Source organism: Piliocolobus tephrosceles, chromosome 11 (assembly GCF_002776525.5).
Source record: "Piliocolobus tephrosceles isolate RC106 chromosome 11, ASM277652v3, whole genome shotgun sequence".
Classification (NCBI taxonomy): Eukaryota; Metazoa; Chordata; class Mammalia; order Primates; family Cercopithecidae; genus Piliocolobus; species Piliocolobus tephrosceles.
The window spans coordinates 87,031,228-87,057,031 of NC_045444.1; the positions used below are offsets into that span (position 1 = coordinate 87,031,228).

Consider the following 25,804-nt stretch of genomic DNA (forward strand, 5'->3'; position numbering starts at 1 on the left):
CTCACAGTTGCTGGCCATTTTACCTGCAAAAACCTGGAATCCAAGCATTAGACATCAGACATCAATAATGCAGCCAAGACCTCAGAACCTTTTGTTTTTGTTTTTGGTCTTTTCAAGTAAATAAAAAAATAAGCACAGTAAAGTTAGGTTTCAAGAGTACGTTCATTTGCATTATGCTTAGATGAACTCTGTGATGAGATGACACCACTAAATTATTTCTGTACTTGATTTTTCTCTAAAATCATCACAGATAACCTTTGGAGTCAACACATCACTTTATAGTACATTTTCATTTCCCCAGTCACAAAGTGCTCTAGGTTTAGCCGCAAACACATCATCTCCTTGGTAGGTTGTCAGGAGTTCACCGGCTTTCACCTCCTTGGGACTTTAAGTCTAAGCATTGACTAGGAACCCAGCTTCTCACAGGAATCCAGGGCTCTGACAGTTTTCCTTCTGGAAAATACCATTTCTCTGCTAGAAGGGCTGCTCTGTGCAGACCAACAGTGTTTACAAACTAAACAGAGCCCCACCAGACAGATCCAGATTATCTCCATTTTTTTTTATCAGTGGTAGACATGAATGAATTTTGCTGTGATGTTGTTTCAAGACACAAAAAGCTTCTTTGCCATTTCACTCATAAACCTTCTTGTTATCTCACTTTTACAGAAAACAGTGTCTTCTACTTTAAACATCCCCATCAACAGGATCACCTGTCATGTAAAACGAGTGGGTGGAGGTTTTGGAGGGAAGGTAGGAAAACCAGCTGTATTCGGGGCGATTGCAGCTGTGGGTGCCATCAAATAAGTATGGTTGGGGATGCCACTTGATACAGAATGGCATCAAATGCACAACGCTGAGGGCAAATCAGTGGCTGACAGTCATCTGGGCCGCCATCATAACCATGTGTGTGTCGTTGGGCAATTCAGCCTCCTGCCTGTTTCTTTAAAAAATGTAAATAATCATACGTACCCTCCAACGCTTTTAGAGTTATTGCAAAAGTCAAATGTACACAGGACTTTGAATAACTAACATGCTATTCAAAGGAGCAGTGGGACTATTAGCTGAACACCTCCTGAGCTTCAGGGAAAGTGAGCCGTTGAGGGATGGGGCAAGTCACCCTGCCCAAGTGGAGTGTGCGAGGGGAGGCTGCTCCCTGACTCTTCTTTCCTGCTCTCAGGCCGAGAACAGGGAGAGGTAAGGAAAGAAAGACTCTTCATTCTCTGCCTCCCTGCACCTGGGAAGGGCTGTGTCCTCAGAGTCTGCTCAATGGACAGATGACTCATTCTCAAAGACAGCTCCCAGGCTGACCTCAGCAGAAGGCTCACTCCTTTGCTGTTCATGCCTCAGATTTGTGTCTAGTTGGTGCTGCTTTTTCTGTTAATGGTTCATTTTCTGTGGCTAACTATTGTGTCAGAGCCCCAAAGGGCATGCAAAGTTCATAGGCTCTGCTTCATTTGACAACTCCTGTAGTTCAGAGCTCCATCCTGAAACATTCAGACACACGTCTCAGTCCTCAATGAGAAGCGGAATAAAGCAGGATCTGAATCCCATCTCCAGTTCTTTCCATAATTAACTCCTCTCCATTCACACCCACTGAGGACTCAGCACAAGATAATCAGTTCACTGAATTCCCCCCAGGCGTTGTGCCTTTAAGACTTCTCAAACACGACTGCAAGTTAGAATCATCTGGGCAGCACGTAAATCCCAGTGCCTAGGCTGCCCCATACCGACTCAGGCATCAGTATATTTTAAAACTTCCCCAGTGGTTCCACTGTGCAGCCAAGTGTGGCAACCAGTGCCTTAAGATTCAACTCTACCTTGGTACACAAGGGCCGTGCATTAAATGATCCCCAGATTAATGTTCCCAAACCTAATAGTAAGTAAGAGTTGCCTGATGTCATAGAAATTCCTGCCTTAGCTGGGCCTGGTGGCTCATGCCTATAATCCCAGCACTTTGGGAGGCTAAGACTGGAAAATCACTTGAGCCCAGGAGTTCAAGACAAGCCTGGGAAATATGGTGAAATCCCCGTCTCTACAAAGATTTAACATAAAATAAAATAAAATAAAATAAAATAAAATAAAATAAAATAAAATAAAAATAGCTGAGCACAGTAGCACGTGCCTGTGGTCCCAGCTACTCTGGAGGCTAAAGCAGGAGTATTGCTTGAGCCCAGGAGGTCAGGCTGCAGTGAGCCGTGTTCATACCCCTGCACTCCAGCCTGAGTGGCAGAGCAAGACCCTGTCTCAAAAAAGAAAGTTCTGCCTCCCCATCCCAGCACCACTGAATCAGAAGTAGCAGGGGATAGACCTGGAAACTGCATTTCTCTGATGTTCCAGATTGTCCTCACAAGTAGGGAAGACCAGGAAACCCTGCACTAGAATAGTGATTTTCAACATTTGCCTGAAGACACCTGAATCAACATCACTGAGAAAAATGCATTCTAAAGCCCCTCCCTGACCCACTGAATCCAAATCCTAGTACAAAGGCCCAGGAATATGCATTTTCACCAGCGTGCCAGAGGATTCTTCAGCACTCCAAAGTCTAGAAGCCTCTGCTCTGGAGACGGAGAAAAGATGAGGCTCCTCCCTGCATGAGAGCCCAACTTGGCCAGCATAGCCTTCATGGATGAGAATGGAGACGCTGACCCAGACATCCTAGGACGAGTGTTTGGCCTTGTTTTCCCAGACGTTTGCATTTATCTGTTCACATTCTTTCTCTTTGGTAATAGTACACTATCTCTAGTACACTATCTACTAAAGATAGTACGTTATCTCTAGTGGTGGAGATAATACAAATGTCTGGATGTGGGTGAAGGTCAAACTTGAAGCTCTAGAATTCAACTTAACTGCATGTGACATTAATACTTTTAATGAGATCTCCAACCACTGAGTTATAGACCACAGAGACAATGATGATTTAGTCATATATTAATTCACATTAGTGTCTAGCATGTTGTATGATATTAATACTTTTATATGGGATAAATGAAGGGATAGACGGTTGAATAAAGAGTGGGAGAATGGATGGTGGATGGATGGATAATAGGCAGATACATTGATGGGTGGGTAGATAGTTAAATAAGGGGATGGATAAATTTGGGTAGATAGGTGAATGAGAGGATGAATGGATAGAAGGATGGATGGATGGATGGATGGATGGATGGGAGGGATGGAGAACCTAAGATTTATTTTCTTTAGAACAGGTCATCCCATTCGTCTTGTCCTTGATCGTGAAGAAGATATGTTAATAACTGGAGGAAGGCACCCATTATTTGGAAAATATAAAGTGAGTATTAAAGATGAATTATTAAAATATCTCATTTTGCCCAGGCACTGTGGTTCACACCTGTAATCCTACCACTTTGGGAGGCCAAGGCAGGCAAATCACTTGAGCCCAGGAGTTCCAAAACCAGCCTGGGCAACATGGGGAGACCCTATCTCTTAAAAATTACAAAAATGACCTGGATATGGTGCCACATGCCTGTACTCCCAGCTACTTGGGAGGCTGAGGTTGGGTGGGTCCCTTGAGCCCAGGAGGTGGAGGCTACAGTGAGCTAAGATTGCACTACTGCACTCCAGCCTGGGCGACAGAGTGAGACCCTGTCTCAGACATAAATAAACAAATAAATAAATAAATAAATATCTGATTCTATCTGAATGGCTTTGCTCTTTTCTATCATTTTGATTCTGCTAAATTCTAAAAACAAACTTAGCATCTAAAATATTAAATAAGGATGCTGTGTATTTGAATATTCATAACATTTTATGAGGAACTTTTAATAATTCTAGTAAATAATTATGAAGAAGTTTAATGATAAAAATACAATTTCAAATGATGACCAAAACACTACTTGAAGGAATAAGGATTCACATTAGTGGCTCCTCAAAACAAACAAACAAACACTGATAGAAGGTACAAACATTGCTATGCCAAACCTTCTTGACTATGCAAATATTTTTCGGAGGAAATGTTTGGAAACAATTTGACCATTTTAACTGCAAAATCATTTTTTTACAAGTGTTTTTACCAAGTGGCTATGATACTGTCACAAAAGCTCTTTGCATGTAAGAAAAAATAATAAAGTAGTGAATTTAAAATTGTTTCAAACTGCATTTACTGCATTTTTATGTAACTATAATATAAACATCTTAAAAATACTTGCTGGCCACGAGCTTACAATACTACTTTTCAAATTTGTGATTGAGCTGTTAGGAACATTCTAATGTAATCTAGGTTGCATTGAACATACTTTACCTGGGAATTGCTTGCAGCATATTCATAGTTAGATTTCCTATCTGATTTTGTCATTGCCTTCGATTATCTTCCCTGTATTACAAAAACCACAGTTTTCTGTAGCACAGAACAATTGTATTTCTTCCATTGGCGTTAATAATTTTTATAATTAGAGAGGAAGACCCTCTCTAATAGTTGGCCAATTAAACTTTTCATTTGCCTTCAAATGCACAGATATTAAGTCACAGCTATTATTGTCCTCTAGAACTGAGAGAAATGTAGAGACACACTGCTAAGATTGGAGCAGTTGTGGTTGTGGTGATGGTTGTGCTCTTATCAAAGTTATGACATTGTTTTAGTACTAACACTTGTTAAGAAGATTCTAGACTGTTAATATTTTGGTAATTATAGTAATATAAAGTATAAAAGAGGGAAATAGATTTTTTGAAAAATCCAAGTTTTATTTTATATTTTGGCTGAGTGTGGTGGCTCACACCTGTAATCCCAGCACTTTGGGAAACTGAGGCGGGTGGATCACCTAAAGTCAGGAGTTCAAGACCAGCCTGGCCAACATAGTGAAACCCTGTCTCTATTAAAAATGCAAAAAATTAACTGGGCTTGGTGGCACACACTTGTAGTCTCAGCTACTTGGGAGGCTGAGGCAGGAGAATGGCTTGAATCCAGGAGGCAGAGGTTGCAGTGAGCCGAGATTGCACCACTGCACTATATATCCTGGGCAAGAGAGAGCAAGACTCCGTCTCAAAAAAAAAAAAAAGTCCAACTTTTATTTTTTAAGAAACAATTTCAATTCCAATGTAATATATATAAACAATTTCATGTCTCATATATATATACATATATATATATATAAAATCCTTCAGACACAGCTAACAAAGTTTTGCTAGGTTATTCAGAACTACTTGTATGTGTAAATAGGTTCTTCCAAATTTTTGAAAAGTTTATATGAAACAGTTTAAGGATTCTGCTACCTTATTTATAGTACTATTTTGCTTAGCAGTCCTTTCTTCATGAAAGTCAAAGGTAAACTTCAAAGTCTAATATTGACCCTGTAGTTATGTAGTCGTGTGGATCCGTCTGTTGTATTTATCCCTGCTTTCAGAAAGGCAAAGGGACCTGGGTCAATCCTCATTTGGTAGAACTACAGTAGGGAGTGGTGATTTTTCTTTTCTTTTTAATGTGGACTGTATAGACAAAATGGTCTGGGTGGGTGGAGGGGAGTCGCAACATTGAAAGAACGCAAGCTGCCTTAAGCTCTTCCCAAATAGTAACAACAGCAAGAGCTCAGGTTTGTTAGGTCGGGTAAGCATGTACAAAGCACCTTCACCACCTAGCGAAAAGAGAGCAGTCCCCATGCATCCATTCAAGGACCTCAGCTTCAGAGGCTTTCCCATAACAAGATACACTGTGATTCATTCCAACACATTCTGGAATTCCAGAGACTTTTTCACCAGGGAGGAAACCACAGACTAAATTAGAAAGAAAAATGAAGGAGAATCTTCCAAGAATAAGGACAAAGAGGGTGGCAATTATAGTCCAGGAGACAAGCAAAGTCTTTAGAATTCCATGCTGACTGTGAAGCCAGAAAATCACATGTTGGAAGGAAAGAGCTCAGCAAAATTCAGCTCAGAAGAAGTCTCCATCAGTCAAGCAAGGCATGGTACACCATAAAGCAAACAGAGAGCTGAGTCTGGTCTCTGTCCTGCCCTATGGGGGAACTGGGCTATGTCTCACAATTGGCATGCGAATTTTGAACATTTCAGTAAATAACCATCATTTGGTGACAGGTAGGATTCATGAACAACGGGCGGATCAAAGCTCTAGACATTGAGTGCTACATTAACGGAGGATGCACGCTGGACGACTCTGAGCTGGTACATACACCAGAAAGCAGCAACATGTTTGACCGTGAGTAGAATGCCAAATTTCTAGATGACTCTTTACGAAGTTTATTTCCTAATGTAGTTAAATTCCACAAGCAGTTTGACTCTGTACTTGACTTTCAGAGAAAAGAAAAAAAAAAGTGATGATATGTGAATATCCCTTTTTAGGTAATAGCATTTCTAATACTAAAGCTGGAAAATGCATATAAAATTCGCAACCTCAGGTTCCAGGGCCGTGCATGCATGACAAATTTACCATCCAATACGGCCTTTCGTGGATTTGGCTTCCCACAAGGAGCCCTAGTAACAGAATCTTGCATCACAGCTGTGGCAGCCAAATGTGGCCTTCCGCCAGAAAAGGTAAGGTTGTAACCAAGGCCATAACCAAAGTTGCTGATGAATGGGACCAGTGGGAAACCCAGCTTCTTTGACCCAAGGAAACACACTAGAAGAACCACATGAATTAGCCCTGGCTCAGAATTCACCTCACCCTATCTTACTCCTTCCTTACTTATGCAAACATCTCTTTTTTTTTTTAATTTGTACCAAAATAATTACACTATTTAAAATTCAGACCACACCAAAGTAATCAAAAAAAAGGGAATGCCCCTTTTTCCACCCCCATCCTTCTTGGTCAAGGGTAATCATTGTTAACAATTCCATGTTTATTGTTCTACACTTTTTCTATCTTTGGCCACCCATTTGTATTCATACACACGTGCCTAAACATTGACATATAACATATATGTGCACATGTATGGTTATTTACCAGAATAGGACCATAGCATACATATTACTCTGCCTCTGCCCCTTCCTTCTCCTACAGGACAGTATGCCATGGCCATCTTTCCATGTCAGTAGAATGGTCTACTTCGTTGTTTTTCATGACTGAATAGTACTATGTAATATGCATGTACCATAACTTATTTAGCCACTCCACTATTAGTGCTATTAATATACATTCTGGTTGTTACCATTTTTCACCATTAAAATGTTGCTGCAATAAACGTCTTGGTACATATGTACCCAGGTATATGTTTGCCTTATTGTATATCTATAGGATAAATTTACAGAAGTGGAATGACTGGTGCACTTGAAAACTTTTGAGAAATACTGCCAGAAGAACACTCTCTGAAAAATACTACTTTTCACAATAGACCAGAAGATGCACAGGATGTACAGTATGCCGGACTAGAGAGAGGCAGCTTCTGGAATTGAGATCATGGTCAATAACTTGCTTCCACTCCCCAAACATTCCAGTCAGAGCCCACCCTACCTTTTCCATTCCTGTCCCCTGTCTCCCCAATATAGAACCCCTGCTCCAGCAAGAACTCTCCTATGTATTGCCCCTAGAACTGTTTTGTCCCTAAATTCAACAGGAATTCCAGGTTTGTAATTGTCGGGGTACTTCCTACAAACAAGAAAACACCTAATATTTTGTACAAGGAAGGCAGTAGTTATCCTAAGAGAAGTCACGTACAGTGTTCCATGGGTACCAAAGAAGGAAGGCATCGTGTTGGCATGGGGAGAGGGGAACCAGGAATCACTTTCTGAAGAAGACGGCACTTGAGATAGGCCTTGAAGAAGAATAGGCACTGAGGTTGGAAAGGTGTTCTAGGCAAGTAGAACAGCATGAGCAGGAGCATCAATCTGTGTGGTTCAGTTTCCTTATATATAAATGATTCACCTCAGAGTTCCTGCAGGAATCAAATAATTTAATATTCATTACGATATTTGTTTTATAAACTGGATAGTATTATCCCAATGTTGTTGCCAATAATAATAATTCTTTTATTGTGATTAGAATAAAATGGAGATGATTTAAAAAAAAAAAAAAAAAACTTCTAGGCATATCTCAGCAGGCTCTCCTTTGTCAAGTGTTGCAAGTTTCCAGGACATATCACATAAAACACGCCTTATTCAAATAAACCATTTTTCTTTCTTTTTTTTTTTCTTTCTCTCTTTCTTTTAGAGATGAGGTCTCACAATGTTGCCCAGGCTGCTCTTGAACTCCTGAGCTTAAGTGATCCTCCTGCTTCGGTCTCCCAAAGTGTTAGGATTACAGGTGTAAGCCACCACAACAGGCCCAAAGAAACTGTTTAAAAGATTCACCTGTGGCCGGGAGCGGTGGCTCAAGCCTGTAATCCCAGCACTTTGGGAGGCCGAGACGGGCAGATCACGAGGTCAGGAGATCAAGACCATCCTGGCTAACACAGTGAAACCCCGTCTGTACTAAAAACTACAAAAAACTAGCCGGGCGAGGTGGCGGCGCCTGTAGTCCCAGCTACCCGGGAGGCTGAGGCAGGAGAATGGCGTGAGCCCGGGAGGCGGAGCTTGCAGTGAGCTGAGATCCGGCCACAGCACTCCAGCCTGGGTAACAGAGCGAGACTCCGTCTCAAAAAACAAAAAACAAAAAAAAAGATTTACCCATACATTCCAAAGGCACTATTATTTGCAATGCTGTTCCTCCCTGGCAGAACAAAATGTCAGTTATGACAATGAATCCTTGCTTTAGAGTACTGCCTACCAGCTCTTCTCCATCCTCTGAACCTTGTAGAATAAGAAGAAAAGAAAAGGGGCCTCCCTAGGCCCCTCTCTCCCACTGCCTTTTGTGGACTAGTCTCCACCTGCTACCCTCCACTTCTAGTGTGGAGTGACCCTAACTGGTACCTTGATGAAGAGGTAAAAAATAACCTCTACTATTTTTGCAAAAGCATGTGCCATTCAAAGAAAAAATAGACCCTGTCTTTCCTTCTTTACAGCTTGTGCTTTAGTGGAGATGCTTTTCAAGTCTCTATTTGGCCATCAGTTTCTGTCTTACCATAACTATTAACTGAATTTCCCACCTGTTTCAGATTAGAGAGAAAAATACGTACAAAACAGTTGACAAAACCATCTACAAACAAGCATTCAACCCTGAGACCCTGATAAGATGTTGGAATGAATGTCTGGACAAGTCTTCCTTTTACAGCAGAAGAATGCAAGTCGAAGAGTTCAATAAGAAGAATTATTGGAAGAAGAAAGGCATTGCTATTATTCCCGTGAAGTTTTCAGTTGGCTTTGCTGCAACAAGCTATCATCAGGTAAGACTTGTATATAGGATAAATAACACTCATGCTAGACACGCTCCTGGCCCAATCAGCTTCTGTGGACTTTGAAAAATATCTCATTTCTTAGAGCACTGAGCCAACCTAAGTTGGTTGGCAAGGTTGGCCAACCAACCCTGCCAACACCTAAGAGAAATGTACAGAACTGTCCAGAGCAGCACCCCCATCTGCAAACATTTTTAATACAGTGCAATATTTGTTTCCTTCTTGGGAAACAAATCCCTAATCAACTGAAGTCAGGAAGACCTGAGAAATCCTCGGCTCTGTTTTGACTAGCTATGCAACATTAAGTTATTCAACATCTCTGAGCCTCAGCTTTCCCAGTTATAATAACAATAATAATAACAATAACTCTGTCTTAAGATTGATGAGGACTCAGTAAGCTAGGGTTTCTGGAACACTGTGGATGTCATCCAGAGCATCCCTGAGCCCCTCCCAGGAGAGCTCAGACACTCCTCTCAGGGCTCCTCCTCCTCTGGTACCATTCTCCTCAGTAGGATGAGACCCCCTGAACCTCTGGGTCACATTTCTGTTCAGGCCCAGCATGCCCCTTCTATAAACAGGCACAAGAAGGTTAACTGTCATGTCTGCAAGCTAGATGGAATCAAAGGCTGCAGCATCAGAGAAACTTGAGAGCTGCATATGTGGTTTACTCTCTGATGCCAAATATTGTCTTTTCCAAACCAACTGCAACACCAAGTGAGTGTCCAACCATTCTGTTCTCACACTAACTGCCAGAGTTAGTGCAGACTCCACAGATCAAGGGTTGAGTCCCACAAGACCACCCCTATTTCAGACACCAGCTTCAAATGGAGGGTCCCGGCTACTCACACTCCTGCCTGGCCAACTACTAATTTGGAGGTTTTCACTACCCCCATTTAGGTTTGGTAATTTGCTAGGTTTGATAATGACTCATGGAACTCAGGAAAGCACTTTACTTATGATCATTACCAGTTTACTCTGAAGGATACAACTCAGGAACAGCCAGATGGAAGAGCTGCCTAGGACAAGGGATGGGAAGGGAGCAGAGCTTCCCGACCTCTCCAGGCACACACCCTCCCAGCACCTCCACATGTTCACCAACCCAGGAGCCCCCAGACTGCATCATTTGGGGTTTTTATGGAGGTTCCACTACACAGGCATGATTGATTACAGCATTGGCCATTAATGATTGAACTCAATCTCTAGCCCCCATCCCAAGATGAGGAGGAGGACTGAAAGATCAATGCACTGCCTCTGAGCCCCATCCTAAAGCTACCTAAGCCCTTCTCATGAGTCATCTCATTAGCAGAAAAACAAACAGTAAATTCCAAGTCTTTATGAACTCTGAACTAAGAACCAGGGGCAAAGATCAAATATTTACTTTTTATTATAACATACCTCCCTTCACCTGTATGGCCACACCGCATCTAAACCACAGCCTACACTCTGCCATCATTCATGGGAACCAACATCTCATCTCATCACAAAGAAAACCTTCAAATCAAGCAATGACTTTTAAGTTTCCATTGGAATATCCTCCAGCTGCGCCACAGAGTTCTAAATTGAGGCACCCTAGAATCACCTGGCTAGGAATAGAAGGGTGTTATTCCAGGTCAGCTGATGACTCACAAAGCTGGAACACCTACCCTCTAAATTGGCAGTGAGAGCTCTGTCCTCAGTGGGAGTCAAAAGGCCCACGGTGAGTAAATCCTATTATTAACAGCTACAAGCCTCGATGCTCCCGAGTCCCTCTGAGCCAACCCTGGGCCTCCAGGCATCTGGAGACACAAATGGGCTGAAGCCTTCATTCCTCCTCCTCCTGGAAGGAAAAAAATACCTTTCCCTTTGTCCAATTTATCAAACATTGATGTAGTGTCCCTGTGATTCAGACCCACTCAGAGATTTTTTTTTTTTTTTTTTAAGACAGAGTTTTGCTCTTGTCACCCAGGCTGGAGTACAATGGCACAATTTCTGCTCACTGTAACCTCCACCTCCCAGGTTCAAGCGATTCTCCTGCCTCAGGATCCCAAGTAGCTGGTGATTTGTTTTTCTAAGACCACCAGAGTGGGCACAAAAGAACCAGCAAGTAGGCAAGGCTAAAAGCAAAACTGCAAATTTATTCTTTGGTCATCTAGCTTCAGGGACCGGAGCTGGGGGAGGGGGGGAGTTTCTAATACAGTCCTGACAAGAGTGGGGGCTGAGAAAGCCCGCCCCCGGCGCATCTGCTGGGAGTGACTTTTCTAGGAGTGGAAGGGCAATAGGCGGGGCACGGGCATGTCGGGGGAGGGGGGGGTGCTCCACAGGTGCCACCAGGTAAATCTTGGTCTCCTCGGATTGACATCACCTGGTGCATGCCTGATTAATCTGCACCTTCCCGGGCGTCAGCTGCATTCTCGCACACACGGGAAGAGTTGGTGGTGAAGAAGAACCCGGAAGTGCACCATCCTGCCTCCGTTCGTCCAAACAGTCCAACCTTTTATTGATAATAGTGATAAAGGGGCACCGTGGTCTGTCTGGCTACTTCCTGCTGTTAAGGGGCATCGTTAAGGTCGGGGCCCATGGTTGGTATTTGGACGTATGGATGAAGAATAAAATAAGGCACAGTATTAGTATAGGAATGAGGAATGGAAGCATTTGTTGGAATATGGGCAAAACCCAGAAGGATGGTCCTGGCAAGGTTGGGGAGTATGAGATAGTTAAGAAAATTTAGTAAGTTTGAGGTGAGTGGGGGAAAGCCAAACTGATTTCCACTGATTGCTTTCCGTAGGGGCCCTTGTTAGCTGGGAATGAGGAACGAGTGTGCAAAGTAGTTGTTGGCCAGGCAGCAATTAAGGAGTGGAGTTTTTTCGTGGAGTGGATGGCTTTCCACTTACTCCTACTACAGAGATATTGGATGGAAGGCTAGGTCCAGAGAAGGATGGCAAAACAGAATAGGTAGCCTCGCTGTCAATTAAAAAATTGTCTTACCCACTACCAGGAGAGTTACCCGTGGCTCGGCGAGGGTGATGGGGGTCCCCGAGTCTCGGCACCTTCAGTTGTCGTCGTCCAGATGTAGGAGCTGGAAGGAGCTCCCAGGATCCTGGGAAAGGGGGTCACATGGAGACGCAACACCTGTTCTCAGGGTGGGGCAATCAGACTTCCAGTGTCCTCCCTGCTGGCAAGCAGGGCAGGGGGTTGCTGGTGGACGAGGGTTAGGACATTCACTGGCCCAATGTCCTGATGCCTTGCACTTATAGCAAGGCTGCGTTGGGGCTCAGGGACCTTGCGGACACCTGTTGGCATAGTGTCCTGCCTTGCCGCACTTATAGCAGGCAGGCTCCTTTTGTAGCCTTGGAGTCTGTGGGGTGTGTACTCTCTGGTCTGGGGTTACGACTGGGCTGTAAGCTGCTGCTAGGAGCTGTAACTTCTGTTCAAGGCGAGCCTGCCGTCTCCTCTCTGGAGTTATAGACCTTAAAGGCTAATTTAACTAGGTCTTGTATTGGTGTCTGAGGACCATCCTCTACCTTTTGAAGTTTTTTTGCGAATGTCAGGAGCTGATTGAGAAATGAAATAAGACGCCAAAATGGTGGCCGCTGTGGGGGAGACCGGATCTAACCAGGTATACTGGGTTAGAACCTCAGTCAGTTTAGGGTAGAGGTTAGGATAACCTGGAGGTCATGCCAAGTTAAGTCATAGGCCTGACAAAGGTGTCTAAATTCTTTTATGTATATGGTAGGATTAGCTGAGAAATCACCTAAATGCTTCTCAATTTTGGAAAGATCGGCCAATGAAAAAGGGACATGTACTCTGACTAGCCCCTCCGCCCCAGCCACCTCTCGCAAAGGCGCTAACACTGTAGGAGGGTGTGGGCAGAGATAGGGGACTCAAGACAGCCAGTTGGGGGCCCCCGAAGGAGGCATGGGACTGAGTGGATTACTAGTAGATAAGGAGGAGGAAGGAGGAGTCTGGATGGGGGGAGGAGGAGGAGTCTGGGCAGGAAGGGAGGGGGTGGAGAGAAGGAGGAGTATAGGGACGAGAGCTTAAGGCCCAAAAGCCTTGCACGTAATTAATTTCGGACCACTTGCCTAGCCGCTGGCAGAAATTGCTGAGGTCGATCACGCCACAGTGGAAAGGAAAATTAACCGCTTCCTCCTAAGGTCTTGTTCGAGCTGTAAGGTTTTTAAATTGGCTAGGAGGCACCCTAAGGGGGTGCTCTTTGGAAATTTGGACTGGGGGGTTTCCTGTTTGTTTCCTCTTTACTTACACAATGGACACAATGGAAATGGAAGTGGATCTCTGCCTGGCTTCAAAGCGTCCTTTGGAACCAGCAGAGACAGACTGGAGGCTCATGGAGCCAAAGTGGAGATTACCTTCAGGCGGACGTCTCCATCCTGAACGGGTCTCCGAGCCACATGGTGGCTCAAAATGGACCTCGGACCTGCACAGGATTTTGGCCGAGGGAGGTAAAGAGGAGACAAGGGCACTTACCCCAGAGAGGCCGTGAGAGTGAGGGAAGCGGGTCTCAGGTCCTGGTCCGTCCACGGCGTGGAAGGAGGAGGAGGAGGAGGCTCCCCGGACCCTGGGGGCCCTGAGAAGGGGTCTCCTCCCGGGTTCGGCACCAACTGATTTGTTTTTCTAAGACCACCAGAGTGGGCACAAAAGAACCAGCGAGTAGGCAAGGCTAAAAGCAAAACTGCAAATTTATTCTTTGGTCATCTAGCTTCAGGGACCGGAGCTGGGGGAGGGGGGGAGTTTCTAATACAGTCCCGACAAGAGTGGGGGCTGAGAAAGCCTGCCCCCGGTGCATCTGCTGGGAGCGACTTTTCTAGGAGTGGAAGGGCAATAGGCGGGGCACGGGCATGTCGGGGGAGGGGGGGCGCTCCACAGGTGCCACCAGGTAAATCTTGGTCTCCTCGGATTGACATCACCTGGTGCATGCCTGATTAATCTGCACCTTCCCGGGTGTCAGCTGCATTCTCGCACGCACGGGAAGAGTTGGTGGTGAAGAAGAACCCGGAAGTGCACCATCCTGCCTCCGTTAATCCAAACAGCTGGGATTACAGGTGCCTGCCACCACGCCTGGCTAATTTTTGTATTTTTAGTAGAGATGGGGTTTCAACATGTTGGTCAGGCTGGTCGCAAACTCCTGACCTCAGGTGATCCACCTGCCTTGGCCTCCCAAAGTGCTGGGATTACAGGCGTGAGCCATCATGCAAGGCTGGGACCTGCTCAGAAGTATTTACAGGACACAGATGAGTTAAGACCAGGTGCCCCTCCGTGGCAAGACTCTCAGAGAAGAGCCTTTTACCTCCAGGATTCCTTACGTGTGGCTGCTCTAACAAAGTACCACAAACTGGGTGACTCAATAATGACGAACTTACTCTCTCACAATTCTGGAGGCCCGAAGTTCAAACTCAAGGGGTCAGCAGGGCCATGCTGCCTCTGAAGGCTTCAGGGAAGAATCTTCCCTTGCTCTTCCAGCTTCTGGTGGCTCCTGGTATTACCTGGCTTGTGGCAACATAACTCCAGTCGCAGCTGCCTCCATCTTCCATGGCCCTCTTACAAGGACACCAGTCATTGAATTCAGGGTCCCCACAATCCAGTATGATGTTATCTTAAGTAGTTGCATCTGCAAAGACTACATAAAGTTGTGTATTGAGGTTTCAGACAGACATGAATTTTAGGGGGCAGGGGAGGGACACTCTTCAACCCAGTATTCCTGTAAGGAGAAGTACAAAGAAGGAAGTGATCGATCCTTCCCAGATGGGGATGAGACACATGTGAGGAAGTTTTTGGGTTGTTTTGTTTTGTTTTCTTTTGTTTTTTTGAGACGGAGTCTTGCTCTGTCACCCAGGCTGGAGTGCAGTGGCGCAATCTCGGCTCACTTCAACCTCCGCCTCCCGGGTTCAAGCAGTTCTCTGCTCAGCCTCCCAAGTAGCTGGGATCACAGGCACCCACCACTATGCCTGGCTAACTTTTGTATTTTTAGTGGAGATGGGGTTTCACCATCTTGGCCAAGCTGGTCTTGAACTCCTGACCTCTTGATCCGCCCACTTCAGCCTCCCAAAGTGCTAGGATGAGTACAGGCGTGAGCCACGATGTCCGGCCAAGTGAGGAAGTTTTAACAGAACGTAGACTGTGGGACGTGGCCCTGCAGGCTGGGCAGACAGGTAAGGAACAGGAGGAGAAGCCGGCCAGAACAAGAGATCGGACAGAAGCAAGGAGCACAGGTCAGAAAGGAGACTGCAGTGGGGCCAGTCTCGGAGGCAAGGCAGGGGGCCACAAGGACTGTACAAGAGACCAAATCCCACAGGGCCTCCTGGTGGAATAAGGAGCCGCGCTTTCCCTTCCAGGCTGTGGGGGGTTTGCCCACCTTGCCCATGGCAAAGCCTTCTTCAGTCTGTGATTCTCTTCTGTTGTCACTTGCCATCCCTGAGCAGCACAGGAGTTGGACCTGTCCTCCCAGGTCTCCCAGGGCACCATAGGCCACTCTCATTATCTCACTGATCATCCTACACTACAGTGACTTGCTCTCCGGCCTGTCTTTCCACCACACTGTGAGCAGCTTGAGGAAGAGCCATGTCTTGTTCATCCTAATGTATCTAGAGCTGAGCACAGGCAGTACACACTATGTGCAAGTACCTAAAACATTTAAATAACTAGCTTAATGGTCAGCCAGTGATTTTAAGCATGAGAGTGACTTTCAAACAACTGGAACCGATACTACCAACTCCTGAGGTATCCAAAGGGGCTCCTATGAAAATCAGGAGGAATGTTCTATACAGGTGACTTTTTGCACAAAACAGAACTAAACTTCAGCATCCTACCAGGAAAGTTTGCTTCTCTGACCCCCTCCACTCCCTGAGACTGGTGTTTCACTACCTTATGCTTTATATTGAACCTCACCAAATGCTAACTTGCACTGAGCTATGCCTTCTGATTCTTTTACTAGGCAGCTGCACTGGTTCATATCTACACAGATGGGTCTGTGTTGGTCACTCATGGAGGCAATGAACTGGGACAAGGTATTCACACCAAAATGCTGCAGGTAAAATAAATAAAATTAAACCATTACTCTCTATATACATTGTTGAAAGTTGGGATTCATCTCTTAGGATAAATGCTGACTCCCTGTATTCAAACACTGAGATCTTGACTATTTAGTTGGAAGGCTTCTTACATATCAAATAGAAAGGCTGAGGTGGCAGAAATCCCACGTGTATGCAGACAGTCCTGGAGCTTGGCCAGGGTTCATGGATGGGGGTGATCATTAGTGAAAACGCCACTAAGAAACCCATGGAGCCCTGTGGTGGGAGCGCCAAGCAGGCAACCAGGAGCAGGAGTTTCTCAGCTTTGTAGTTTTAATGTTTACATTTTAGACAACAATATTAGGTTGCTAATGTTTTATTTTGACAAGTAAGGATGAGTATTTCATCAACAGCCATCATCCTACAAGTTTTTTAAGATATTTAACACACATACATACACACCAATTAGTAAGAATATAATCTCAGGAGAAAACAAGAACAATTCTTTAAATAACCCTGTGACAAATGTATTAGATTTTTTTTTTTTTTTTTGAGACGGAGTCTCGCTCTGTCGCCCAGGCTGGAGTGCAGTGGCCGGATCTCAGCTCACTGCAAGCTCCGCCGCCCAGGTTTACGCCATTCTCCTGCCTCAGCCTCCTGAGTAGCTGGGACTACAGGCACCCGCCACCTCGCCCGGCTAGTTTTTTTTTTGTACTTTTTAGTAGAGACAGGGTTTCACTGTATTAGCCAGGATGGTCTCAATCTCCTGACCTCGTGATCTGCCCGTCTCGGCCTCCCAAAGTGCTGGGATTACAGGCTTGAGCCACCGTGCCCGGCCATGTATTAGATTGTTATAGCGTGCATCTGTAGCTTTTGACCATCCAGCCCCTTAGGTCATTTGGAGTGCTGTACCTCTCACATGCCATAGATTCCTGAAAGACTCCTCAATTCGGGTACCTTTCAGCTCCATCCCCACCCTTACTCCCACGCCTGCTGCACATCTAGGCACAAGACCCGCCTCTGGTCAGTCAGGGTTCCGGAATCCCACTGACTCTGGGAAAGGACACATGATTCAAGCACGGCCACTCAGAGCCTTTCCTGGGATTGATGTGTAGATGCTGGGAGAAAGGAGCCATCTTTCCCCTGTGGCTGTTTAGGTACTATACTATAGGACAGGGGCTGCCACAAGCAGTTCTGTGCCATGGATGGAACCTGTCTACTGATGTCAATGGTGTGGCCATTGTAGAAAGAAAAGCAAATTGAGAGGCTGAGAGGAGACCCCGATGAGACCACAAAGCCCCTAGATACACATGTACTTCACACTAGCTCCATCTATCCTGCCCAGTTATATGAACCAATAAATTTCCTTTGGATTTTCACTACCAAGAAACAACAAAGTCATCCTTTTTTTTCATTTTGCATCTTTCTGGAGAAACTTCATATTGAATGACATTAGTCCGAAGATTAGTATTTGGGAACAGGATATCTTGAGAATGTGCTTTTTGCAAAAACAAAAAGACAAGAGAAGCCAAAATAATGTTTTTTCCTTGTCCTTTCTTCTCTTTCATTTCTTTCTTTTTCATTTCTTGATTAAATATCTTCATCTCCACATGTGTTTGCTAGAGAAACTGGAAGGAAAAGAACAGAAAAGAAGCCAGGTGCAGTGCATGCACCTGTAGTCCCAGCTACTCGGGAGGCTGAAGCAGGAGGGTCACTTGAGTCCAGGAGTTCAAGATCAGCCTGGGCAACACAGTGAGACTCCATCTCTAAAATAATAATAATAATCTTTTTAAAAATATTTTTAAAAAACAGAAAAAATGAACAGCAAATACTGGAGGAATATAAGCAAGGGAGAACAGATAGAAAAAAAGTGGGGAGGATAAGAGCAAGGAAAAGGTCCTCAGGGTCATTCCAAGTTCATCTGATACTGATATCGAAAGATTTCAGACCAAATTCTGAGTCAATCTCATCTCAGTCTTCCCTCTCTCTTTCTTTCTTTCTCTCTCTCTCTCGCCCTCCATCCCTCTTTTTCTTCCTGCCACTGTACCAAATAAGTGCCTGAAAATCTCAATTTGGCCTACTTTCTACACATTTAAAACTTAGAAAAAAGGAAATTCTTAACATTCTAAATGGACTAAATTTGAAAAGAGCCACTGTGGAATATTACCAAGAAAACACTGTAAAAATCAGCATGAGGCCTTACAAAAAAAGTAGTTTTGATGCTTATAAAGTAAATTATTTTAGTCTTAAAAGGGTATCATGGATGTAATAACAAATCATTTTTATTAAGAAAAATAATGATTCAAATATTCATAGAAGTCCTTGCTGGACTTGAAAATATTTGTTTATCATAGGTGGCCAGCCGCGAGTTAAAAATACCCATGTCCTGTATGCACATCTCTGAAACGAGCACAGCAACAGTACCTAATACAGTTGCTACAGCAGCATCTATTGGTGCAGATGTCAATGGCAGAGCTGTGCAGGTGAGTCTTCCTGTCTCTCCTTGGTGTGCCTCTCCCACATCTCTGGTTTTTATGGCTAGATACAGGTACAATAGTTGACTTCAGAGAAGTCATCTGTGTCACTAAACATAGTCTGGGATAACTAAAATATTGGGAGAGTGTATTTGGAGTAGGCTAAATTGAGATGACAGACGCAAAATGTAATGGCTCAAACACAGTAAAAGTCCCTGTCTTGTACGCATATCAGTCCAGAGCATTGTTTGGTCATTTGAGCACCCAAACTGATGGAGGCTCCACCATCTTCAACATGTGGCGTGCCAAGTCGCCGTGGGTGTCATCATTCTAGTGAGTATGGAGAAGTTGGTGTGGAAGACTCTGAGCCAGATCTGGAAGTGATGCAACCTCCACTCACAGTCCATTAGCAGAACCAGTTTCAGGCTATGTCTAACTGCAACGGAGGTTGGGAAATGTAGAGTAGTGGGAAACCATATGTCCAGCTGATATGGAAGAAGGGCAGAATGGCTTTTGGTGAACAGGCAGTCTCTGTTCCTAGGAGACACAGCAAGAAGAAATTTGACTGCCAAGTAATGCAGAGCTGCGCAAGTTTCTTCCAGCATAACCAAGTTCTTGCAGGCAAACAGGCAGGCAGACCCAGCCAAGGAGACAGGGTGCAGTGGAAGCATTGTCTTCAGTGGTATTTTACCGAGTACTTAGAGCTTTTCTTTGTACTGATATTTTTTTAACTGATATTTTTTAAAAAGTGCTAAATTTTCACTGTCTCAGAATAGAATCATGACTTCATATTCCTTAATTCAAATATCTGATTGAATGTACTTTTGAAATATATCTATTTGTCATGTTTCTGTTGCAAACTGTTCACTTTTCCACTGGGATATTGTGGTGAGCCATATTTTCCCAGAATGCTACAATGATACCACCAGTAGGAACCCCTTTCAAATCAGTCCAATTTTGTGGTGATACCACTTAAGGAATCAAAAAGCAAAGACTCTTTTTTGCTCGGAACAAATGTGTAAGAAACCTCAAATGCATAAGATTTAATTTGGAGTAGGGTCAAACACAAGACAGGAACAGTTCAGAGTGTATGGGAGTTGTCAGCCCAAAATAAGTGTCAATCCATCTTCTAGAGTATTAAGTTTTAGGTTTCTGTTAAAAATCAAAAACTTTGTGGATCTAGGTCATTATAAAGTAAATTTAATTGTTTTCTCATTTCATACCCAAAGCCAAGGCCTTTATTGTATTAGTTTAATGGTGGTTGAATGAACAGATGGAGGGTGAGATCAGACACAGGGGGATTCTGGCATGTCATTGTTACAGACTGGAAAGCACAAATTTGAATGAAAATAGGATGTTTATTCCATTTGGAATAAACGTGGCCGGGTGCCGTGGCTCACGCCTATAATCCCAGCACTTTGGGAGGCCAAGGCGGGCAGATCACGAGGTCAGGAGATCGAGACCATCCTGCCCAACACGGTGAAACCTCGTCTCTACTAAAATACAAAAAATCAGCCAGACGTGGTGGCACACGCCTGCAGTCCCAGCTACTTGGGAGGCTGAGGCAGGGGAATCGCTTGAACCCAGGAGGCAGAGGTTGCAGTGAGCCGAGATCGTGCTGCTGCACTCCAGCCTGGTGACAGAGCAAGACTCCATCTCAAAAACAAAAAAAAGAGAGAAATATACAAAAATACAGAAGATGTAGGGGAAAAAAATGCTAAGGGGCCAGGCACAGTGGCTCATGCCTGTAATCCCAGCATTTTGGGAGGCTGAAGTAGGCAGCAGATGGCTCAAGCTCAGGAGTTCAAGACCAGCCTGGGCAACATGGTGAAACCCCATCTCCACAAAGAAGACAAAAATCAGCCAGGCTTGGTGGTGAGTGCCTGGAGTCCCAGTTACTCAGGAGACTGAAGTGGGGGGATTGCTTGAGCCCAGATGTCGAGGTTGCAGTGAGCCAAGATGGTGCCACTGCATTCCAGCTTGTTTGACAGACTGAGACCCTGTCTCAAAAAAACAAACCAAAAAAAAAGAGAGAGAGAGAAATTAAGAACCTGAATATTCTAAGAAAGAGGATCTGAAAGTAGAAATTCAGCTGAACCCATATTTTCACAGGAAGTGAGACAGGAAGGGGAAAACAAAAACCTCCAGTAACCAATACTGTTGTCAAGGGCAGGAGTTGTGTTCCTGAGTTTTCAGGATCACGCACTCCATAGCACTTGCTGACCTAATCAATGAACATTTGTTCACACAAATCGTAACCACCAGAACCACTGGGCTCTTCTCTAATGTGGATTCCATTCTTTACTACTTCAAGAATGCTTGTCAGATCCTTCTGAAACGCCTTGAGCCCATCATTAAGAAACATCCGGAAGGTACATGGGAAGACTGGGTAAGTGTTCCACTCCCTTTGTTACTACAAATGAGAAAACAATCTAACCCAGTACTGAGACAGCACTATGCACAGCCATCACACACAGAGACAGTTCCTCTAAGTGTCACAGTGATGGAGCATGCCCCCTGCTTCTTCCCCAGTTGAGTGGATTTCTGCAAACAGGCAGGATCTCTAAAGGTTGAGGAGGCTACTCCAGGATGTGTACCAGGTGTGTATGGAGAAAGCACACAGGAAACAGCAATCACTGGAAGGAGAAATAGAATTGTACGAAGAATACACTCTGCTTAAGAAATAAGAGCAAAAGAATGAGCCTTCCTAAGCCACACACACACACACACACACATACACACACACACACACGTGCGCATGATGTTTTGGGTAGGTTAAGAAAACTAAAAGGCCTATTTACTGTTGAATATGGCTCAAAGGAGATGACTAACTTAATCCAACTTTGCAATATCCTATGACTTTTTCATTAGAACAATTATTTCACATTTACACACATGCTTACTATAAAGTTCTAACATTTAGAAATGAAGTCCAAATACCTTGTGCACTGAGCCCCTATCTCATGGATGTGCAGCAGGATTCTGTTTTATGTTTGTTCAACCCAGACTTCTAAACTCAATCAGAAGGAAATTGTTAGTGTGCCAGTTATGGAAAAATAATATGATTATGAGTTCTAATATTGGTAGCAAAGTACCAGCAACAATTATGTCAGTTTTAGATTGGACATTTCTGTCTTCAACTAGCAGATGGTATATTTGTTTTGCTTTAACTAAATATGCCCATTTTGCAGATAGAAGCTGCATTTGAACAAAGAATCAGTCTCTCAGCCACTGGATACTTCAGGTAAACATCACAACGATATCTTGATGTAGCTGAGAAAATACGACATAACTCAATCACTGTTGATGGCTGTTGTGATACTTTGGTTCTTGTCTTCTTAGTTTAAAAGAATTTAAACAAGAGACACAGCAAACAAAAAAAGACACACAGCAAAAGATGTGCAGCATTGAGTAATTTATCGCAAAAAAAAAGAATATTTTGAAAATGAGGTGCAGAGTAGACAGTACACCCTGAGAGAGAATTCAGGGCAGGCTGTCCGTAAGGATGAGACAGCAAAGACTAGCATTGCAGATGCTCCCTTTATGGGGGTTTTACATGATTATTCATAAAGAGGTAGGAAGAGGTGTTACTAGTAAGCACGTTCTGGATGGTCTTCTGGGTGCACATGTGCAGCTGTACATGCTTGTTCATACATTACATGTCTCATTAGTATCTTCAGTCTCCACCCAGAGGTGTGTTTTTTACTATTAAAATAAGCAAAGGGTCAGTTTGAGGACAGGTAAAGTCAAAGTGTACATGCTCTCTACATGGGAAATTCCCTACTGAAGATAGCTTTGCTTGACTGAGTGCAATTACAATGGAAATGCTGAGGCTTTCGTGTTGATTGTGCTGTCACCACAGTGCTGGTGCTGCGTCCAGAGAACATGGTCACTTTCTTGACTACCTAAACTGCCTCAACTCTGGGCTGCAGGTCCCTCATTTGTAAAATACATTTTTATTATGTGACTGCTGAGGTCCCTTCTAGGCCCAAAATTCTATGATTTCACATAGGCCTTTCAGTTATGTCAAAAAAAAAATTAAACAATAAAACACCCTCATTGGGAAAAAAAAGATTAGATGCTTGACTTACAACATCTAATCATTATAATCATTATTTACTATTTATTTAATCATTATTTACAACATCTAATCATTTACTATTCTTTATTGTGAGTAGTAAAAATATATTAACATTAGAAATGACTTGCATCTCAATTTTACAAATCTCCCTTCCTTTACCATAAAACCTGCCTATTTTGAAGCTCCTTACTAGACAATGGAGAGTGGGTAGGATGACAATCACCAGTCATTGTCAAATTCAAGAAGCATGTGACATTAGTTTTACCCTCTGATCAGACAAACCACCAAACAATAGACACACACACACACACGAAACAGTAAAGCAAATCCTCATGAAGAATGAGGAAATAAGGAGATAACAGCCCAGCCCAGAGCCTTATACATAATGAGTTCTAAATTCCTAAGTTCAGTTACCCAAGAAGAGAGTAAACCAGCCCTCTATCTGAATACATCTTCTATTATAGATTAATGCATTGAATCACTAGTCCTTTTTTACCAACCCTGAATTACCATCGGCTCCCTGTGAGTTTGGTTAGCACTATCCATGGGGTCCCTCTGGGAACAGTGGTTCCAGGGGGACCACTTATAAAATTCAACCGAGGTTCTCAGTGGGCAGGCAGGCTAACGCTTAAATACTTTGTGGTCAAGATACAGGCACACTGTGAGGTCTGGTCCCAAACAATCTACTGGCTTCTCCCTCTTTTTGACATCCTAACTGTGCCACAAGGAATATCCTCTTTGATGAGTTTAAAAGGCAATTAAAATGAACATAAATCAAATGAAATGCTATACTTACCTGGCAGGGGAGATACCATGATCCCGAAGGTGGTTTTCCTTGAATGAGGCTTATCTTACCTATTTTACTGCAGAAATGCTGACCCCTGTGATTTCCCCAAATGTAGGAAACTCAACTGCATAATTTGTGGTAGTGGGAGACTGTATTTGTGCCCTCTCTGGGAAGAAAAATGAAACGCTACCATAAAACTTTGGTAACTTTTAAAATAAATCAACATTGGATCTCCCCCACTCAAGCTAAAAGGCTTTATTTCTTCCCTCAGGGGCTACAAGGCCTTCATGGACTGGGAGAAGGGGGTGGGGGACCCATTTCCTTACTATGTCTATGGAGCTGCCTGTTCTGAGGTTGAAATTGGCTGCCTGACGGGTGCTCACAAGGTAAGTCAAGTCTAACTTTCCTCTTGGCAAGTCAAAACAACAACAAAAGTGTGTTGTATAGTAAATAGCCCAATTCCATTATGTCATTCTCTAATAACAAGATTCTTTCAATTCCATGGGAGGGTCCAGAGATCTAGCCTAATTCTGAATTTCCATGTAAAAAGACAATAGAGTAGTCAAAAAGGAATTGCTGATGACAGTCTAAAATGTATTAACTTTTTTATTTCATTTAGACAACAAAATCACTTTCCAAGTTTTCTCCCAAAAAAAAGCTTCTATTTATAAAGAAAAGACACATTTTCTAATCTGAAGGAATAACTAACTTAGTAAATAGTCTTGAGCAAACATTTTGAAAGCACATAGCAATGTGCTGTTTCTCCAAAGTCAATTATCCAAAAAGTGTTACTGAAACACATTTTGGAGGAAGAGAGGTATGAAAATAATTTTCATATTTTCTATTTAATTGAACAGCCAAGAAACCACCCATTGGAGACAGGGAATCATGCTTAACCCAAAATTAACAACTTGCATTATAAAGGATGCAATTTTACCCAAGGGCCTTGGTATAAATCCCTAAAGAAATGAAACTTATGGGGATCTTCCAGAATTTATGACGCTACAAAAGTCAAAATTTGGTCTTTTCTGTGCCTTTCAGTTTACATTTACAGTTTAAGGTTCAATAATTTCAGTATTACTTTGATCCCTTTAAATAGTTTATTTCTTAAAGAGGCAAAACTTCTTTTAACTAAAGAGAAATCAGAGCAATTCAATGACAGGTCTATTGCGGCTGGCCATTTGTGGCTGGTGAACTAAATCATCCATCAACTCAGTGTTAGTGCACAGCCATCTCTTTCCACTGCCCAGCACTTACAGTGCAAAACACACCAGGTTTCAAGGTAGAAGTAAACTGAAGGCCCACTCTGAGGTGTGTCCAATCTCCCTCCTATCCAGGTTGAGGATAGATGAAGGCTGGTCCCAATGGCCAGAGTAGGTTGTCCAAGAGGCCAAGGTTTGAGTCAAGAGAATTGTCAAGTCCAAAGGGCTAGATAGAAAGTAGGAACCGAGGTATTGAGCCCAAACAGAGAATGATGATCTTGTCAGAACAAGCACTGGAAAATGGGGGCAGAAGGGAAGCCCTGAGATACTCCGGAGATAGGCCACAGGCACTTAGAGGCTTTTAGTGGCTCCTTAACAACCTGCAGGCCCATACCCAGTGCCAAAACAAGGGCCAGATTAATGTGGTGCTTCTCAGAGAAGGAAGTAGATTAGCAAATCAAAGGTGGTCTTGACATTTGCTCTGAATACCTTCCAAGATCTTGCAAATCCACAAACTCATACATGCCAGTATGGCTCTAGGATTTTCACAGTAAAATGGCAATAGTACCACCTGCCACAGATTATCATGAGGACTACATGAGCTCATAAATTATATTCCAATAACAAATTCAGGTTGAGAATCAGATGAACAACCAGGCACAACAATTATTTACCAAGTGACTCACTCAGACACACTAGCATGTCATGGACTTTGGAGTCACTTAAGAGGAGTTAAAACCATGAATGCACAAGATCCTCCAGGGTCATGGACAGTCCTGGCACTCAATTTGAAGACTTCAGCAGGCATCTTAACAGCTCTAATGTTGACAGGGTTTAATGCAGTGTTAATTAGCCAGCAGGAGTTCTGGAAAAACTGGAGACCATTTGAGTACACCTGAAAACGATACTTTTAATTCAAGATTTTTGGTGAGGTCATTTTTATTTTGGGCAGAAAATCAAAACGGACATCATCATGGATGCATGTTGCAGCCTAAATCCGGCCATTGATATTGGGCAGGTAGGTGCTGG

At 43.5% G+C, this 25,804-nt stretch overlaps 1 protein-coding gene and 1 non-coding gene across 2 annotated transcripts in view; both read left to right on the forward strand.

The window, feature by feature from the left end:
* Positions 1 to 25,804, forward strand: part of LOC111546926 (aldehyde oxidase 2-like) — a 90,220-nt gene that overhangs the window by 39,099 nt on the left and 25,317 nt on the right. The window contains 11 exon segments of the mRNA XM_023218450.3: positions 667 to 809; positions 3,199 to 3,286; positions 6,040 to 6,126; positions 6,304 to 6,495; positions 8,991 to 9,218; positions 16,156 to 16,251; positions 18,586 to 18,714; positions 21,020 to 21,094; positions 21,897 to 21,949; positions 23,845 to 23,959; positions 25,728 to 25,793. Coding sequence (XP_023074218.1) covers positions 667 to 809; positions 3,199 to 3,286; positions 6,040 to 6,126; positions 6,304 to 6,495; positions 8,991 to 9,218; positions 16,156 to 16,251; positions 18,586 to 18,714; positions 21,020 to 21,094; positions 21,897 to 21,949; positions 23,845 to 23,959; positions 25,728 to 25,793 — 1,272 coding nt within the window.
* LOC111549276 lies at positions 23,575 to 23,743 on the forward strand. The gene has a single exon (XR_002733668.1). It is a non-coding gene; the product is annotated as a U1 spliceosomal RNA (small nuclear RNA).